This window comes from Molothrus ater, chromosome 1 (genome assembly GCF_012460135.2).
Source record: "Molothrus ater isolate BHLD 08-10-18 breed brown headed cowbird chromosome 1, BPBGC_Mater_1.1, whole genome shotgun sequence".
Taxonomy (NCBI): domain Eukaryota; kingdom Metazoa; phylum Chordata; class Aves; order Passeriformes; family Icteridae; genus Molothrus; species Molothrus ater.
The window spans coordinates 149,162,289-149,175,740 of record NC_050478.2 but is presented as its reverse complement, the minus strand read 5'-3'; the positions used below and the strand labels follow the sequence as shown (position 1 = coordinate 149,175,740).

General features: G+C 39.3%; 1 protein-coding gene across 7 annotated transcripts in view; it reads left to right on the top strand.

The window, feature by feature from the left end:
- Positions 1 to 13,452, top strand: part of PTK2 (protein tyrosine kinase 2) — a 189,659-nt gene that overhangs the window by 153,225 nt on the left and 22,982 nt on the right. For all 7 annotated transcript variants that reach the window (XM_054516825.1, XM_036378832.2, XM_036378838.2 and 4 more), the window contains 6 exons: positions 524 to 608; positions 2,993 to 3,093; positions 4,371 to 4,486; positions 5,318 to 5,418; positions 6,313 to 6,402; positions 7,645 to 7,849. In XM_054516825.1, coding sequence (XP_054372800.1) covers positions 524 to 608; positions 2,993 to 3,093; positions 4,371 to 4,486; positions 5,318 to 5,418; positions 6,313 to 6,402; positions 7,645 to 7,849 — 698 coding nt within the window. The remainder of the gene's footprint in view (positions 1 to 523; positions 609 to 2,992; positions 3,094 to 4,370; positions 4,487 to 5,317; positions 5,419 to 6,312; positions 6,403 to 7,644; positions 7,850 to 13,452) is intronic.

Genomic DNA, 13,452 nt, shown 5'->3' with positions numbered 1-13,452 from the left:
GCTCACTGTGAAGATAATGTGTAAAAATCTTTGTTTTACTTTTCTTTTTAGTCTGGGTTCACAATTACAGCCAGTCTTTCCTCTGAAAAAGCCACAAAAGTCTTTAATTTGGGTTTCTGGATTGCTTGCTTGTATAAGCCAAGTGTGGTTTTTAGGCACATATCTCTTTCTTTTCTCTATTTTTGCTAAATATTGTCAAGATACATTCCTCAATAGCTCAAAAAGTTTACAGTACTATTCAGTTAAACTTACCATCTCTTGTCATAATTTTTCCACAATTTAACATGGTTCAAAACAGATTAAATATTTCCAAGACACATTAGATGTAAATGTTGTGTGCAAGGTGTCTTGATTATAATGATATTTCAACACTAAAGCTTTCAGCATGTAATTTCTCAACTAAAGGTATTTTATTTAATGGTAATTTTTTCCAAAGTAGTTTTGCCAGAATTCTAAGGGCCAGCTTTTGGTGGGCTGTTTTTGGTGGTTTGTATTTCAGCTATTTCTCAATAATATTTTTCAGGAAAATCCAGCTATGGCTGTTGCAATCAAAACGTGTAAAAACTGTACTTCAGACAGTGTTAGAGAAAAATTCTTACAAGAAGCCTGTGAGTATTAAGCAACTTCTTTTGGGATCATTTCTGTAACTTCTCCTTGCAAAGACTGTGGCCACCTGTGCCAGAAAACTCTCACACTGCTGTAAATATTTTATTAATATGTAGCCTGTTGTTTTCCCCTCCTACAACATGTGCCAGGGAACTGCTCTACATCCTTGCATGGCCCATGTGTGTGATTGGAAGTGGATTCTTTGATTTTCCAAATTGAGTGGTGATGTCTGGCTCCTGTAGGGCTTTAGAATCAATTTTGGAACATCTGACCCTCTACTTCATTCTTTTTTCTTAATGAATTAAAAAAAAAACAAAACACATCACTTTCTCCAGTTTTTTGCTTTGGAAGGTCAGGTAGTTGCCCTTGCTAGAAATGTTGTGTCTAAGAGAGATCTGTTTGAAAATTCAGAATTAAAATCTCTGCTAGAATAGGCCATTTTTCTGAATAATTGCCCACAAATGTTGCATTCCCCAAGTAGCACATTTCATGTGTGGAGGAAGCTTTTTGTTGGGGTGAATAGGAACAGAAGCTTTTAAAAGAATTTTAAAGTTACTGATTCCTCTGTTGTTTGGTTTTGCAAGCAAATTAGGATATGGCACTTGAGCCTTAATTTTTGCATATTATCCCCTGCTGTTGTATACCTCTAAATGTTGTAAAGATATTGTATTTTATCAGTAAAGTAATTGGTTGTGGTCAGATGTTACAGTATATTTTATTCACTAGTCCTTTATTCAAGGAGTTTTTTCAACCCCTTCAGAAGACCTGTGTTAATAGCTAATGGATTCTCATTTTTGAATGTCTGATTTTTTGTAAATTACTGTAATTTTTTCCATTGCATTTCTGTCTGTTGGAACAGTAAATACCATTGCTTACAGTAATAACTCAACAGTCACAAGGTAGGCTGCTGTCTCCTGGCAGTGTAGAAAATAATTGCTCATTGAATGCTCCTTATTATGCTTCAAGTTTGACAGATTAGGAAATGCTGCTGTAGTCGACACATAAATAATACTTTTCAATTTTGATTTAATAGTTTTGCCATTTCTTCTTCCTCTTTTTCATTCTAATTCCCATCTGTTGCCTTTGTCTTGTGTTCAGACTGCAAATTTGCTCAGAACAGTTGCTTACTTCACTGAATTTAGACATTTATTTCCTAATATTTTAATATTAGGAATATTAAGATATTTTGAGGTTTGCCTATGGTGGAGTTTTCAATGCTCAAAAGATTTAGCAGCTGTTATTGCCTGTATGACATTTCATGTTATTTATTCCCTAAGCTATGTCAATGATAGGGGTTTTTGCTTTATTGCAATTTTCCCTGTATTATTCATAACAGTAATATTTTAAAGAATATATTATCTCCCATAAAGTTTCTTGTCAGGAAGATATGTTACTAAACTATTACAATTTTTGTTCTTATAAATACGATTGTCCAAGGACTTTTTGGGGGTTGCTGTGTATCCATGTGCAGAAGTAGAGAACTCAGAGCTCATCAGAATATAAATCCAAAACACCTCCTGGTTTTAGCTTGTGGTTTGTGTAAAGCAGGAAGAAATGGTTTTTATTTTTGCCTAACTTGAGGCAGGACTCTTTATCAGGGAAGGCAGGGATAGGACCAAGGGTGATGGGTTTACCTTGAAAGAGGGCAGGTTCAATTTGATTTTAGGATAAATTCTGTGATGAGGATGTTGAGGCCCTGGCACAGGTTGCCCAGAGAAGCTGTGGCTGTCCCATCCTTGGAGGTGTTCAACACCAGGATGGATGGGGGCTTGGGGCCTGCAAGCTGGAAAGTGTCCAAGGCAGGGGGATTGGAACTGCTTGGTCTTGATGGTCCCTTCCAACCCAAACCATTCTGTGATTCTGTGATTCCTATGTCATACTGCATAAAGCACACTGTGGCTGTGCTGCCAGGACTGAAATTTACTCCATGGGAAATAAAATGATGTAATGATTAGATAAGTTTTTTGTCCATGTCATAATCTGGCAAACATGTTTTTTCCAGTAATTGAATGATACAGACTGTTTCTACCTCCTCTTCCAGTAGAAAGGCACAGATTAACTGGTTGTGCACTGGTTTGACAGGTTATTTTATTAACTTAGGTTATGTCCATAACCAGATCTGGGGCTGAGAGGCAGAGCCTGACCTGACTGGCACCTTCCACAGCAGTTTGCATTTTTGTGGGTGCAGACCAGCAGAGCTCAAGCAATCAGTGTTTGTTTCTACCTGCCCTCAGCACATGGAATGACCAGAAATTACTGCTTGCAACAGTTGTTTAAAGTCTATGATTATCTCCTCTGCTCATGGGCTAAATGCTTAACCAACAGGGGGTTTTTATTTTGAAGAAAGCTTTTATGTAATGCGCTGAATTCTTTGCTTTCCTTTCAGTAACAATGCGTCAGTTTGATCACCCCCACATTGTGAAGCTCATTGGGGTTATTACAGAAAACCCAGTCTGGATAATCATGGAGCTCTGTACACTTGGAGAGGTATGAGAAATCCTCGTGCAGCTCTGCTCTCCTCTCTTTTAGCTCATAGAAAAGGCTGAAAAACCACTTCACAATAGTAGCTCATGCTATCAAGCATGATATCATACTCCTCTGCAGAGTTATGGACTCAGAAACAGGAGTGGCAGCTTTTGACCTTCTCCTCCACCGGGGGAACTGCATCACCTCATTCCAGAGTGATTTAGTCAGAGTTTTCAGAGCATTCAATTGCAGTTCCAGAGTGAGAGCATGACCTCTGTCAAGATGATGATAATGTGATAATCAGTTAAACAGCATTTGCTAACATACCTTCCAGAAGTAAACTGTACATCTTTTATTCTTCCTGAGTAATGCTGCATTTTCCCTTGAAACACTGAATTTCTTATGTTGGGTTTTTTTTTTCCTGTAGAATATCTGCAGCAGGGGATCTAGATAAGATGACTTCCCTCATTATTATGTTTTTTGGATGAATGCTTTAAAGAAACGAGATCTCAGTTTTTATAATTGATTAGTTTTCTTTGAGCCATGTTTCTGAAAATGTGAGCTGCAGTGATATTTCATACAACATTATATGATTGTCATTGCAATTATCAAACTGCAGTGCATTTTCCAAAATACAATAGGAGGGATGGATAGAAAAACCTGGAGTGGAGAACTCATTTTCTGTCAATAGATTTCCTTTTCAGTGACCAAATCACTTTTCAAAGCCTTGTTTTGATCGATAAGGACACTCTAATGCCACCTTCCAGTAGGTTCTGCCTGCCTTATACTGGGAATAGAGCTGACAAATATTCTGTGCTCATATTGGCCACTCTGAGCTAAATACAGTTGTTTTAGCACATGTAGGTTAAAACTAATTATTAACATGAATGCTTCTAAAACAATACTGATCAGTCTATGTTTGGGCTGGCCAGGTCCTGTTCAGTTCTGAAGTGATTTAGGCCATAAATGGAGGCTGCACTCAAGGATAGAAAAAACCAAAAAGTCCAAGCGTGCTTCACTCTGCAACAGCAACAGCAGATGCTTTTCGAAAGGAGACTGAAAGGAATGCACAAAATTACAGTTATTTTTTTAGTTTAACAGTTTTCATGTGGAAATTAAATTCTAAGGCAGACACAATTCATCATGGGAAGTGATTTTCTTTTCCTCATTCAGCCTTTAAGGCAAGGAAGTCATGCTTTGATAGTCATGTAAACTTCACAGTTTGAAATATGCCTTTTTCAGCTTTGTTATTTTCTTGTCCTAATTTCTTTCTCTTTTTTCCTCCTTGGTGCAAAAAGCTGAGGTCGTTTTTGCAAGTAAGGAAGTACAGCTTGGACCTGGCCTCTCTGATACTCTATGCTTACCAGCTTAGCACAGCTCTTGCCTACTTAGAGAGCAAAAGATTTGTACATAGGTAAGATTTCATACTTATTTATCTGTACCTGTCTCTTTTTATATGTCACTGCTCATACATTTTAGGGAGTGTCATTTTTGCAGAGGTTTCCACTAAAATGACACCCTTTTCAAGGGTGACACCTGCTGGTTCACTCCTGGATTGACTTGGAGCTGGTGCCAGATTTCAATCGGAATCATTTTCAGTTGTTGCTTTGTGGTTACAGTATTTTTTCAAGCTGTGAGTCAACTGTAATCATTCAAATACAGAAAAGCAAAACAAGGGCAGATGGCTTCTTAAGTAAAGCGGAGGGGAAATAAAATATTTATAAACTGCAAGTACTTGCTTAACCAGAAAATGAACCTAAATTTCCTTCATGGTGTGTTTTGAATTTTACTTCCTTGAATGTGAACATGAGTTTTTAATGAGAAGAGACTGGCTTCAACCTCTTATTGTGTGCAACTAAGAGTTCATAAAACTCCAGTTATGAAGTAGAATTAATTCTAAACTTAAGCAATTCACTCATGTTTAAATACTGACTATATAATTCTATATATGTTGTGGTAACGTATAAGCAAACACTTGCATGTAAAGTAATAGCTATGCATAGATATGTAGATATTTATGTTAAAACATGTAAATAACAATGGGTGAGAAAACGAGGCTCAGGGCGGATCTTGTTGTTTTCTGCAATGAGAACTTGAGCTCCTTACTAGGAAACCTCCTACAGGACTGCAATCCTAAACCAATTCCTTACCTTTGCAGGGCAGGAGATAAATTTTCTTCAAGTGATGATACTTCACAACTTCATGTTTTGAAATTACTAGAAATACTGTTTCTTCTGTTTGACAGGGATATTGCTGCTAGAAATGTGCTGGTGTCTACCACTGACTGTGTGAAATTGGGTGACTTTGGTTTGTCCCGATACATGGAAGACAGTACTTACTACAAAGGTGAGGGCACCTCTGGATCCTTCTTGCAGTGAAAACACAGTTGCTTCTCACATTGCTGAGGAATTAACCAGATTTCCTTGGTCTAGCTGGTGCATTTGTATAAAAAGGCAAGTTATTCAACACTTAATTAATGGCAGTAAATTCCTATGTGTGCTTAAGAAGAAGGATTACAAGGTGTGGTTTAAGGTGCAAAAAGGGTCAAATTCACATGTAGGTTCAGATGAATGCTGAGTTTGTGTTGTCATTGCATGCTGCATACTTCAGATGCCATTGCACTAGAGAGATTCAGTACAAAACTGCTTTTGAATGCTACTTTTGCCCTATTTTGGATGGAATACTGAGCTTTGATATCCGCAGCAGCTGAGAGATGTCCTGCAGTGCCTGAGAGATGGGAAATGGGAAATGCAGCAGGAAAGTAAAAATTGCATGTTGGGTCCCAAACAGTAGCATTCCAAAGCTGGTGTATGTTATTAAACCATGACTACATAAATCTCATCTTTAATATTTTTCTGGTTTCATGTATTTTAAATTATCCATTATCTGTCCCCTTACACTCTGTTGTGTTTCATCATTTTATTTGTCTCACTTTGCTGAGCTACTTTTTATCTTTTTAATTGCTAAGAGGGGAAATAATTTTGACATGATCATTTCTTGGTGTGTTTTGGGGTTTGTTATTGGGGTCTTTAATGGAGGTTTGGGAGATTATTATTATTATTATTTTGGGTTTTGTTGGTTCATTTTCCATTTCACGTAAAGCTAAACAGCTTATATATTGATATTTAAAGTACTTCACTGGAGATTGGTTTTGCCTGTGAATTATTTCACTGGGAACAGAATCTATTTTTGAGCTCTGTAGTGGGGATAACAGCCTGCCCTCTCTTGCCTTCCCTGTAGCTTCCAAAGGAAAATTACCCATCAAATGGATGGCTCCAGAGTCCATCAATTTCCGACGGTTTACCTCAGCTAGCGATGTGTGGATGTTTGGTAAGTGAAAATCAAATTGGGAGGGTTCTTTGTGTCCTCTTGGATAAGCCCAGTGTTGATGTTGACTGCTATAAATGAATAATTTCCAAATATTTGTCACAGTTTTTACTGTGCATTCTGAAAATGCAGTTTCTTCCAGCGTGTTTTCCACCTCTTTATTTTTCTTTCCTTCTCTTGCTCAATAAGCCTGAATTTTCATGAATTTTTTACTTCTGGTAAGAAGCTGAGAGAAATGAAAGTGCAAGGAGATTAGCTTATAGTTATGACAGAGATTATTTTTGTCTGTTGGTTTTGGTTTGGTTTTTTTGTGTAATACCATTGTCATTTGCTATTTCTCTGTTGCATTTTGACTTTTTCTTTATGTTGATATACATTTCCTTGCTTAATGTGCAGTCATCCTATGAGATACCCAATTTCCAGATCCTTAATGCTGGATTCTTTAATGTGAAATTAAAATAATTAATTTGTCTTTTATAGCTCCTGGCCTCTTAAAAAATACAACCAGAAACTCATTAAATACAAGGGTAAATAGACATGTCCTGAAACCTTTATCTTTTTTCCCAAATATACAACATTTTATAATAATCTGATGTTCTGTGCTCCAGCTGGTGCTGACTGCTGGCCTGTACAGACAGAATACAAAAGTGATGAGACTTGAAATAAGAGCAGGGTAATGAAGTAAGAGTTAAATTTAAAATTTGAATGTTTTAAGTGAAGGGTTTATAATATTTGAAGAAAACTCTAGTAATGTCATAGTTGGAAAAATGAAGCCTATGGAACATTTTGGCCAATTCTAGAGTGATAGACCACGTTCTTCTAATGCAGTTTCAATAGAAACTGGTTAGTTACACATTTTCAGCACAAAAAATGTGGATCAATGCCAACCTTAAAAACCCTCAAAGTGAAAATACACTCTACATGTCGGAACAAGCCGGTTGGAAGGAGTCAGAGGGAAAAGCAAACACATTCTACCTCATCAGAGAGGAGATTTGAATATGAGCAAGCAGTGGTTTAGGTCAGGTAAAAGACTGTGTGAGCCAGCTGTGGGTCACTGTGCCTTGTCAGTAGGTGAGGCTGGTGCTGTGTGTGTGATCCTGCTGCAGGTAAGTCCAAACCAAGTCCCTGGTTATATATTTTAGAAGTAATTGCATTATTAGTACAAAACTGGGGTTTGTTTCTCTTTGGACAGCTCTCATTGTTTGCTCACAGTGAAGAAGATGTGGTTTTGTGTGTGTTCCTCAGGTGTGTGTATGTGGGAGATCCTCATGCACGGGGTAAAGCCCTTCCAGGGAGTGAAGAACAATGATGTGATTGGGCGGATCGAGAACGGTGAGCGGCTCCCAATGCCTCCAAACTGCCCTCCCACCCTCTACAGCCTTATGACCAAGTGCTGGGCCTACGACCCCAGCAGGAGACCCAGGTTTACTGAACTTAAAGCACAACTCAGGTAGGGTTTGACTTCTGAGAGGTCATTTCCTTTGTTCAGAAATATTTCTTTGCGCTTTATCTTCTGTTACGGTGTTTTGGTTCTGTGGAAAATGCGAGGCGCAGCGTTCGGAGGTTTTATCTTCAAATGGCCAGGTTGTTGCTGGTCTTTGGGAAAACTGGGCTTTATCTGGTAGAGAAAATGAGATTAGGCAGTAAATTCAAATAACTGGAAATATGAATCACCTCCTTTCTCTCCCAAGAAAAACTCCACGTTTTACTAGCAATTTGTTTATAATTTTAGCTACAATCCTTGGGGAAGGAGCTAAAAAGAATTTAGAGGGGTTATCTAAACAAATATGCTGTGGGCTTCTGGGGTAGAGATGTATTTTGAATAAATAAAGCATCAGATTAGTGCTGTTGGAAGTTACTTTCATGACATGTAGCACCGTAGTTGCAGAGTCACAGCTGTCACAGGGCAATTGCAGAGCCTGCAGTAAATGCAGCATCAGACAGAATTCCTTTGCCCTTTGTAAACCAGGATATAAATTATCTTTGTGTTTATCTTGGAATGAGTGTGAGCACACACCTTGCAGACCAGTCTAAATTCACACCTTAGTTTATTCTGCAGTAATATATTCCACTGTCTGTATCACCATTTCACCGGCCCCAAAGTGGGAGGGATATTTAGGCTGTGAAACATCACTGAGATAATGTGCAGGCACATTTGATATTTGTGACCAAATTGGGTCACAGATGTTGTGACTTTTGGATTTCATGACTGCTCAGGATGTATTTTGCATAAGTCAGTACAAGCTTTGAGTAACACTTAGGTTTTGCTCACTGGCAATCCACACTGGGAATTCTTGTAATTCACTGTTGAATTCTTTGGTTTTACTTCAGGTTTTGTTTCAAAGCTGTGCTTTGTGGCATGTTTTATTTTCATAGTACTATGTTTTTGCTGTCACTGAATGTTCATGGTTTGAGATAATTCACTGGTGGTTAAAATGAGAGACAATTTGAATGTAATTATGATGTTATCTCAGAGCTGCTGCATGGAGAGCTGGAAGACCTTAAAGTTTTTTCCCTAATTCTTAACATTTCATACAGTTCCACAATCTGTTACTCTGGGAATTCCTGTGTAGACTAATAATTTGCAGAGCTAAGGAAAGACTTGACCCTTCTCACAGATAACTTCCTATCCTCTTGACTGTGTGGAGGTAACACAAAGGGAGGAATGTCAGGGCTGGCTAGGGATTGCAAGAAAAAGATGTGACACTGTTGTGTGACTTGGGTAATAGGTGGAAATTGGCAATTCAGTTGCTTTTTTGTGTCTTTTTGGCTCTGAAAGTACAGGATGATTGATAAATTGCAGCCAGGTTGTACTGTTAAAGCTGGTTGGCACAGATGAGAATGAAGCCCTTAAAAGAGTGGAAGATGACTGTGGTGTGTAAAGCCAAGCAGGGAGAGTATCTCACCAGGAAGGAAAGAGGATGAGTAAATCCAGAGTGTGCCCAAGAGCCTGGCTCTCCTCAGAACCAGCACTCAGGGCATGCAGCAAGGCAGGGTCTCGTTGGTTACACATCAAAATGTTTCCAGTGTGCTTGGGTGAGCTCTGAAACAGGTCACCCAGAAAGACTCTGGAATTTCCATGCTGGCAGACACTGAGATTTTGATTGGAAAAGGCTCAGAGCACCTGGCCCTTGCTGTGCAGGGAGCCCAGCTTCAGCAGGAGATCAGACTTGAGACCTCCAGGCACCCCTTCCATCTCATTCTGCATGAAAAGTGCACCCACTGTGGAGGGGTGTTTGCTCCTCTGGTCATGCTGGGAGATTTGAAGCATTGTTTGCAGGGCAGCCTCTCTGCTGGGGCAACCCTAAAATCCAGTTTTCACTCTGTTCCCACCAAAACTGGGAACTTTCTGCCACACCAAACTGGTGACCTTTATCTCCCAAATTTAGGCAGCATGGTTGTCCTTAGGGCTGCTTTTTGCTGCTGCAGACAGAGCCAGCCTCTCACTGGAAAGGTTGCCAATTCCCTGATGATGAGGCAGTCTCAGGCAGCTAGGCAGGATTGGGTTTCAGAACTCAAATTCCCATGAACTTGCAAAAACAGTCTATTTCCCTGGTGGCCTTTCCTGTGGTGTTGCTGCTGCTCGTTCTGGATGCTGTCCAGAGCAGTCTCTTCAAGCTGAGAGCAGACTGGATGTTTGCTTGGAGCCAGATACAGCACTGCAGCATTCATTCCTCTCTGGTTTAATGAAAAAAACTTCATGGCTTTGGGAAAAATCTTCTGCATCTGGAATAGCATAGATGGGAGTATAAACATTTCACATGCTCTCTGTTATTTGGTGCTTTTTCTGTTTCATAGTAACAGCTGCTTTACCCAAACTGAATTTGCAGCTGATTGTGCAAGGCAAAGGTGCTGATTTCTGCACAATTTATGCACTGTTATTTGTTGCTACATATGAGTTTAAGTACTGTTATTAGAGTAGTAATTTTATAGCATTTGATCTGTCTGAAGTGGATGTGGTTGAGTCAGTCTTTCCAGCAAACACAGAAACAAATGGGTGGATTGTGGATTTCCAAATGTAATTTATCATTGCATTCCAAGTCTCCTTTTCAAATGGTGGGGGGGTTAAAAGTCAGATTAGGTCAGGGCAGTGAGGTAGTGAGGTGCTACCCTGCTACTCCTGCAATTCTGACTTGGTCAGAACTAGAATATAGGATTCTTTTTAATTGGGAAGTGTGTGTTGCCTTGCTGGTTTTGTGTTGAAGAGATTTTTTGTCTTGAAAAATAATATAAATAATATAAATGGTAAACAATATGTAAATGGTAAATAATATAAAAGGATTTTAACTTTAAACTTTCAAATTAATGTCATTTCATGACTTTTTTCACTGTGTCTTGGAACAAATTTTGTTTAAAGTACTTTCATGAACCCGCTCTGCTACAAATAGCAAAACAAGGAGCAGTTATGTCATTACAGAGGTGACAGTGTCACTGAGGCCCATTGGTGGTCACAGGTTTTACAGAGTGCTTCACCCCACTGGTGTCCTGGGGCTGCAGGTCACATTGAAACATCTCTAAAAAGAATGGGGGGAAAAAGAGACAGATGCTATGCTTTTAAAGTCTGATTTTATGACAACAATGAGATAATTAACTGATGAGAGCTGGACTTGAGTCTTTTTGTCACTGCATTTGATGTAGATCCTGAAATGTTGCTTATAAATGAAAATTGGTAGGGGTGAGGGCAGTTTGAGTCTTCTTTTATGGCATTCTGATAAAAAAAAGACTGTAACACATACTTCAGATACATGATGGAGGCTGCAAAATGCTTTGCTGTTCTTCTGTTCTTTGCCTGTGACCATTAAGAATAGTCCATAATCCATATAAAAAGTGCTTTCATATTAGAACAATATTGCAAGTATGTTTCCTCTGCATCCAACTTTGTATTTCTGGTGGCAGAGGGAAATAAAGAAGCTGCATTTTGGGGGTCAGCACTTGATGTAGGTTCCCACACCACTGTAGCAGGAGACACTGGTGCTGCTGTGCCTTTTTGGAATATGAGGATATAGTTTAGTATTTTAAATATTCCTACACTGAAGGTCCCCATAAATGTTTCCTTTTTGCTGTCACAGGCCAATTTCAGTAAGAAGTTCTTTGTAAATTATGTAAGTGTATCAATTATGAAAACTTTTAATAGTTGAAATTTTCCTTGAGCCTTCACCTCACAGAGAAGTTGAGTTAAATTTGCCTGTGCTACCTCAAGGTTTGATAGGGGAACCACAGGGATAGAATTCTCTGCTTGCTCCTCTTTGCTGCTAAAAATATGTGCAGTTTGGGAAAATATGCCTAGATCTGACTTCTCCTGACCTTCTGCAAATTCTAATAAACTGTTCAGAGAACTTGAGCAGCTGCACTGAGGAAACGTCAAAAATATCTCTTGGCACACTCTTCCTTCATCCACAGACCGGTCTTCCCTTTGTAAAAACAAAGACCTTTCTGTGAGTCATTTCTATTCCTTGTGGTTTTTTCTAGTAGTGCTTCTCTGAGGCATTTCTATTTTATATTCTTGTCAGCAGAATCAAGGGCATACAAGTACAGATGCTGCTGCAGCCCATCAGCCTCTGGCCAGGCTGCTCTGGGCTGCTGGGAAAGAACCTCCTGATGGCACGAGCAGGGAAGATGAACTGCAGTTGTAAGGCAAAAAGCTGAGCCTGTGTTAAGAAAAAGAAGTAATTTCAAAAGAAATTTGTCATTTCTGGTGATACATGATGATGGTGTTGCACACTGGGGCACCACAGATAAAATGGCTTTGATAGCAAAGCAGAGGTATTGGGGTTTCATTCCTTTTTATGGAAAACCAGGACTGTGCTGTGACAAATTCCACACATGGCCCCAAATTGTCAGTAAGCCATCTCTAAATTTAGCCAGCTACTACCAGCCAACTCCATTCTATTCTTTTGTTCAGATTAGAGCAACTGCTGTACCAACAGCTTGGTTAAAAACCTACATTTTATTCATTTCTCTTTCATTAATCTGGGCACACTTTTTTTTTTTGTCTTATTTTGTTCAGGGGTTTTTTAATCCTTCTCTTGAAAGATGATAATCATGGTTCATGGCTGTTGGCTGCTTTCTCATGCTGCATAAAAATCCAGGATACCTGAAGTGTGAGATTGCTTTGAAGCAGGGGTTTTGTGCCGGTTCTTCATGGGTTCAAGTAGAAAATCTTGCATTTTCCTTATTCTGAAGGAAGAGAGAGGTAAAATAGAATGAGTCTCTCTTCATTCCCTCTGCTAGGCTGTAGCTGTGTTTCCATGGTAGTTCTAGCAGGGTGACTTTTACAAATAACTTGTCTGATTTTGCTTTTGTTCCACATTCTTGTGTTGCTTCAGCAATGATGGATTGAAATTGCAGCAATAGTTATAAACTTGATTTAGCTGCAGCGAGACAAGCTTCTCTGCTTTTTACAAGTGGCATGGTTTGGGGTTTTTTTGGCTGAGTAAGGAAAACCAAAGTTCTTGTCTCCAGCGGGAATTTATCCTTCAAATAAGCAGTGAAGTTTCACGATGAGAATAGATTGCTGGAGTTGATCTCATCCCCTGAATGAGTAATTCTGGGTGGTTGTTTAGCAGACTGAACAGGAGATTATAAACTCAGAACTTAGCTTTGTTTCTGGAAACTCCTGAGTGATAAAGAAACTGGAGTAGCTCCTCCACAGGATTGTCTTTACCCTGGGGACAGTGATATGGAAATAATCTGCCCTGCTCACATCTCCAGAGCGTCCGCGTAGCGTGCGGCTCCAAGGAATTGGCAGCTCCCTCTTTCAAAGCTTCTCTCTGAGTCTTTTTCAAATGGCAAATATCCAACATTAATAAGCCACATAGCAGAGCTGGGAGGAGGCTGGCTGTGGGGGCAGCAGAAGCACGTTCAGCTTCAAACAGGCTTTTTAATAGTCAGAACAGTGGTAAGTAGCAAACTGGTTTTACTACTGTCTTGTACTTTGTGAAAATGCAGCCTTTTGACCTGAATGCTTAGAAGCTGAGTGAATAGTGTCAGATCTTTCTGTTTTGCTAAATTGCTTTGCTGAATGTGTTCCTGGTTAGGCAAAAACGTAAGAGC